Below are 6,623 nucleotides of genomic sequence, written 5' to 3'. Positions count from 1 at the left end.
GAGGGAGTGAGAGGGAGGAAGAGAGAGAGGGAAAGGGAAAGACAGAGAGAGAGAGAGGATTGGGGTATTTACCACACTCTGTTCTTGTTAAGCTTTAGTTAACTCTGATGTGGGGGCAGGGGGCTGCTTGTGCTCCTGTGTCCGGCCTTGGGAAGACATAACCCGGAGCAACGGAGGTCAAACAAGCCCCTCAATGCTCTTTTCTGTCAGGAATATCTTCTTCTCTCAGGAATATATCTCTCATTTCTCTCACCGTACAGCCTTCTGAATACCATACCTTATCTGTCTCCAATAAAAGAATGAAGAGTGTACATTTCTTTCAATCTACTATCTGTCTAAGATCTTATCCTTCCCTGTTTCTTTACCGATAGAGCAAGGTGCTAGGTGTTAACCCTGAGACCGTGAGTTTGATTTCCAGGTCCCAAACATACATATGTGTTTGTATACTGTACCTTACACTCTAAGTCACTTACATTGTCACTTTGGACAAAAGTGTCTGCAAGATTGATAAATGCATTCATTTTCGGTGCACCAGCCATTTTATTTGAGACATGTTATGTAGAGAGGACTGTCCTGCAGAATTACAACCCTTTTCCAACACTGCCCACTCTGTTGTCTCCGATTCTGCCTGGGTCTGTTCAGGAAAGGGTTAATGTTTCCTGCATGGACATAATGCACTCAGGCAGCAGGGGCACATGCAGAATCACTACCTACCCCCCCCCCCCTGAAACAATGCACAGGGTGTTCTGCGCAAAATCAGACACGTCGCTCAGTTAAGCACAGGACACTGCACACATCGGGGAATTAAAACAGCTGCTGACTAGCTAATATAGGTTAAAAATAAGCACCACCATTTTGTGCCCTGGTTTCATTCTCTCCCCATCACACACGCATACACACACGATTTATGTGACCTGTATTTTCTAGAGCAAGGCATGCAGTATATGTGAAAGCAAGCACAAACACAATACACACTCTCAGACACACATGCATGCACTTCACACATTATTAAGAAATAATAGCACTGTCTAAAACACCAAGCTCTTACACACAGTTTTGTTCTGTTCTGGAGAACGTGAAAATAAATCAGGAACTATTGTAAGCCTTAAGCTGCTCAGACAGTTTCGGCCAGAAAGAAAAAAAGTTGTATAAGTATAAGTGTTTTGTACGTCGGTAAAGGTTGGGCCAGTTGCGTCTGCGTATCAGATACCGCTCTTTTAGATTTCGTCCCTGCAAGTGCAAGCTGTGTTACCTGCAAGATTGCATTGTTCCACACACTTTTGTGCAGTAAAAAGTAAACAAAGAACACAGGCATTGTAATATGTGTATTTTCTGTAAATAGAACAACAAGCACAACTAAAGTCTTTATGTGAACAAATTGAAATATTACTTAATAATACATTTGACATTCATGGAATAATATAAGATAACAAAATATGACACATCCTTCAAGTGCTTTTAACTACAGACTTGTATGTGCACTTACAAAGAAAATGGTAAATGGTTTTGTCTTGTCCCGACAGGGATTTGATAAAGCGGGGTCTGCATTTTCCATCTCCTCTGTCACCGTGACTGGAGGGGATTGGCTGGCCAGAGTGCAGGGGCAGTGTGCAGTAGCAGTCTGCTACTTTCATTCCAAGGCTTATAAATCAGGGGTGAATCCCTGTGAGAGCCTCCGAGTGCTGTCTGCACAGCTGAAGCGCTTGTAGAAATACAGCGCTCACAGTGTCCTGTTGCAAAGTGAAATCACCCGAGGATTTTTTGCAGTGCAAGATTAAATAGAGGACTGTCAAGGACATTTTCATCTGAGGTTAAATTAATACAGTTTCAAATCCCACAATTATGTACAGAAAATAAATAAAACTGCTATTTGTTCTGATAGACAGCTGGGGCACTACATCTGAGCGTAACACGGAAAGTTACGTGTGAATGTGGAAATAAAATATGCAGAAAAAACTATGTATCACCAACAGGTTACAAATATTACAGACGACTTTGTACACCACATAACATATACAATACCACAATACAACAAACATGCATTTCAAAGAACAAAATAGCAAACACTGCTTCTTGACACTGACGCACAATTTTGGTTCATTGGTTCCATTTTGGTTCAGCATCTTGGAACTAGTTGTGACACTATTTCACCTAAATGAAAGAGGAAGTGTACATTTAAAGGTCCAACTGCTTCCTTTTTTGTATTATCAGGTACAAGGGTTGCATGTCACAACAAATCTCAGATCCTCTGATAGCTAACACGCATGTTTAGATGCAGTAAAGGCTGGCTGCAAAGTAGAGAGGTTGATGTAAAATGTGTAGAATACATCAAATACTTCTGAGGCTGGCATCAAAAGACAACAGTTGTCTCCATCATTGCCCCTTGTTTTACTGAATCACATCAACAACTAAAGCCAAATAGCATGTAACACCCAGGCTGCAAAATGCCCTAAAGGAAAACTTTGGGATATTTAAACCTATTTTTAGATCTTTTTGGGTCTAATTATTAACTAGGGAAAAAATCGAAATCGGTCTAGTACTGATTTAGAGTGCTATAACCGGCAACCACAGCATGGCCTTCTAATGGAATCCTATGGAGCAAGCATGCTCGTCAAAGTAAACCGCTTGTTTGAGGCTCGTCAATATTATCATTAGGGTCTGGAAATGATCCTTACAGAGTTACACCTATGTCTGTTTACCTCTTACCTTCTTAACGGATAAGAAACTGTAGAAAATGACAGACAGTCAGTGTTTTCTCTTCGTCCGCTCTCTAACTTGACACCCCACTTAGTGCCATACATTTAGGCCCCAGGTTGAAAAATCCTGAAGTTTCCCTTTAAGACGGAGAGCTGTTCGTTATCTGGTAGGAAACTGCTTGGATGAGGCTACCCACATCCCACATATGCTCACTATGTGGCCTTAAACACGGTTGTCACCATCTGGCAGGAAACTGTTGAGAGTGAGGTTGTCCCCGTAGTCGCTGTCCGTATCTGTGATGGGGATGAGGGCCCCATTGCTTTTTGGGGTCTTGGGCCTCATAGGACCGTCACCATCCGGGAGCAGTGCAGAGATACACACCATCTCCGTCCCCTCCCCGCCCATTCTCACCCGGTACCGGTGCTTGGCAGCGGCGAGCTTGGTGCAGAGGATGATGGAGCACACCATAAAGAATGTTGCCAAACCGGCCAGAGACGCTATAGCTATCAGGCAGGCGCCCACCAAATTCGTCTTCTTACTCGGAGACTGTGTGAACACAGGACAGTCGCTCTTCCTCTGGGTCAGAGGTGGTGATTTGGAGGTCGTTGTTGCTGCAGCTGTTGTGACTTTGGGATGCGGCCTTGGGTGGAGGCCGATGGCTGAAGAGCTGGACGCGCCGCTGGTTGGCATGTGCTCAGTCGTCGTCATCCTCTCAGAGTCACCGGATGCTCCAGAGACAGTGGTATGCCCAGGAACTGAAGCATTAGATGAGGCTGTAGATGCATTGGTATAGACAGCGTGGGTTGTGAGGAAGGGGTGAGACTTGTCTGGCGTTGAGTCTTTGACTGGGAGTGTTGGCTGAGTGGTTGAGGTGGGCGGTTCCACGTGGGATGACTGAGACGTATCCGTTGGAGTTGAAGTTGAGTCAGAGGAAGCTTTATCTAAATCAGAGGTGTGAAGTGTCACTGAGGGAGAGGAGGCATTGCTTGGATGTGATGTGACATTTGTCTCCAGCAAAGATGAAGCACTGCCCACAGAGGTGGAAAGTGGTTTGATGGTAGTCTTGGAGGTGGTTTTAGGAAGCCCCCCAGAAGACTGGGTACTGACAGTATTTGGTGTAGGATAAGTGCGGGCTGTAATGTTGGCGGTCATGTTAGAATGCGCCTCTGTGTTGGCATGTATGGTCGGATGGTCTTGGGTGTCACTGGCATTTTTAGTAGCATTTGAGGCTTGTGTGACAAAGAGCTCTGCAGATGTCTGTGGAACCTGCGTGGGACCACTGACTTCTGGGATAAAGCCGTTTGTAGCATTGTGAGGAACGTCCGCGTCAGAGGGTGTGGCCGAGCGCCGGATTCTAGAACCTCCTTTTTTGATGTACTTGGGTGAGTGGGCACTGGAGAATTCTGGCGTCATCAAGACCAACAGCAACATGACTGACAGCATGACAGAAGATGAGTGACACAACCGTGCCATGGTGACCATTCTAAAAAGAAAACATGACAAAAATATTAGTCATCAGACGAGATAGATGGAGAAAGATAAGAGAAATTGGCTTCTTGGTACTGTTTAGGATATTACTCACACTGGGTGTTAATATCCTAAGCTTCAAATCCACCTACTATCATGCATACCAAATCAGGAACCCTAAAACAGGGCCCTGTTTCAATTGTTGACCCCCAAATCTTGCAATCAATCAATGCACCCCCTTGCTATGCTGATTTACATGAAATTCTGAAGGTGTAGGTATTACAGGACAACATTATCTAACCCCAACGAACAAATACACACCCTCAACAACACTCAACTACAACAAAGCACCGGTTAGGGTGGAGAGACCTTCCCTATACCACAGAGCAACCGAAAGAGGATGTTTAGCAGACAGACGGATTGCATTTCGAGAAATACCCTGAGTGTTTTTGCCAGGAGATGGTTCACTATTTAAATAAAACCTCCACTGACTGTATTTCTGTATATCAATCATGTCATGAAAACAGGAAATGGTGAAAAGTAGTGTATTGTTCCCCAGTATCACTCAGTTTGAAATCTGATATATAGAATTATATATCCAAAATGTATTTTTGCGGTAGAAGTATACTATGCCACAATAATTCACAGTATGTATTGTATTTGGTTAGGTAAAGGACTAAAATAGTTGAAAACAAATCCAAACAGATGCAATAACCATTGCTAGTATAAAAACGATGGCTGAAACATACTTCTTGACAAATAGTTTGGCACCACACTTGACAGACATTGTATTTAATAAAGAATAGGGATATGATTTAAAACATTCAAAGCAATAAAAAGACAACACCTATTCACATTGGTAGCTGGTTCGAAGTTAGTTGTATGTTATGTCATCATATGTATTGCTCTAAAAGTCCTCCTCATGAACAATCGTCCACACTTTCATATGACAAAAAACCTACAAAACCCTAGGGTTCACTAATCAGATACAACGATTACAAAAACACTATCATAAACAACAAACCATATTTTTCAAAAACATACAGTACGACACAAAACACATCTGGAAATTTAAACTGTGCACTAGATGTGACAAAACAGAGGATTCACATCAAACCTAAGCAGCACCATACATATGCGAACATACAGCACTATTCTAACAGAGCCTTACCTCAGTGGAGGTGAAAAGAGAGACATGGTCTTAACACGAGCGGCAGGCGATCACACTGACACTTTTTGGGCAGAAACACATGTCTGAAGGTGGCACACGACTGTGTGTTGTTGGATGCAGGGCCCCACCTGAACTGAGGAAGCAGGAAGTGTTTCTGCGTCAAATGCAGAGTCAGAATGTGACTGAACGCTGACAAAACTGTCATAGTCTTGGGCAAGAAGCTGCTTGATGGTTCTTGCTGGATTCAAACATTTCCACTTGTGTTGTGTTTGTATGTCTGTATGTGTGTGTGTGTGTGTGTGTGTGTGTGTGTGTGTGTGTGTACTTTAGACTGAAACTGAAAGATGCGACCTTGTTTATTTTTGCTGCATTAAGCGCTCACAGGTCACACTGTAGGGTGGATCATATTAACTGCCATGTAGTCCATAAAACCTCAAACCCACTTCCTTTTATCTAATATAAGTGCTTCCATATATAAACCCATCAGCTAAGGCAAGTGATTACCAATGACATTACATAAAGCTCTTGTGAGGAAGCTGACACTTAGCATTACATATCTTTATGTACGAATATGCACCTTTCACAAGCACACATCTGAACAGCTCTAACTGTGGGGTCTAACTGTGATGTCTTGATTTGGAGAAGAAAGGTGTTGGCTGGTTGAAAGGTCTCTGTGTGTGGCTGTGCCTTGAAATACTAGCCTAGACATAGGAAAGAATGCATAGCCTACTTTTTTTTGCAGTCATATGATTTAAAAACTCACTCTACAAGGCCTGGGCAAACCATAAGAATAACGTTATGTGCTCTTGAGAGATCTGGAGATCCTGTCTAGTGTAACGACTTCCCCTACTAGACTTAATTTCTGAGCTATGAGCGAATGGAAATGTGGCTGTGATGTGGCAAGCACAGAGGCCCATCTCCATGGAAACCGCCACTTCCTGTTGCACTGAGTCACTGGTGAGCAAGCTACTTTTCTTGGGGCCACAGAGCGCATGTCTATTCTTGCCTATTCAGCGCCTTCCTGGTGAAATATAAACAGCACAAACATTTCTCACATACAAGACACAGGCCTTAAACTCAGAGCGCATTGAACAAAAACTATTCAGACAAAAGAATAAGAAAACAGAAAACAAACAAAGCAGTTCTGTGAGAGCTAAAAATACAGTACATCCATATAGTGAAAGATGTACGTTAGGCTAAGGTTAGCCCCATTCTCTAGCCCTGGCTTAAGTTTGGATAAACTGAGCTGCTTCTATTTAGTTCAGTAAAGCTGCTGGCTTCAACCTTG

The 6,623-nt window shown here is 43.1% G+C and overlaps 1 protein-coding gene across 1 annotated transcript; it reads right to left on the bottom strand.

The window, feature by feature from the left end:
- Positions 1-520: 520 nt before the first annotated feature.
- selplg (selectin P ligand) lies at positions 521-5,465 on the bottom strand. Its single transcript, XM_031578261.2, has 2 exons — positions 5,336-5,465; positions 521-4,180 (listed from the first exon to the last, which is right to left on the bottom strand). Exons 1-2 carry the CDS (start codon positions 5,359-5,361, stop codon positions 2,920-2,922), a joined length of 1,287 nt encoding a protein of 428 aa, XP_031434121.1. The 5' UTR covers positions 5,362-5,465; the 3' UTR covers positions 521-2,919.
- Between the last annotated feature and the right edge of the window lie 1,158 nt (positions 5,466-6,623).

This window comes from Clupea harengus, chromosome 12 (genome assembly GCF_900700415.2).
Source record: "Clupea harengus chromosome 12, Ch_v2.0.2, whole genome shotgun sequence".
Lineage (NCBI taxonomy): Eukaryota > Metazoa > Chordata > Actinopteri > Clupeiformes > Clupeidae > Clupea > Clupea harengus.
The sequence above is the reverse complement of the archived record's forward strand: the minus strand, read 5'-3'. Positions and strand labels throughout refer to the sequence as shown.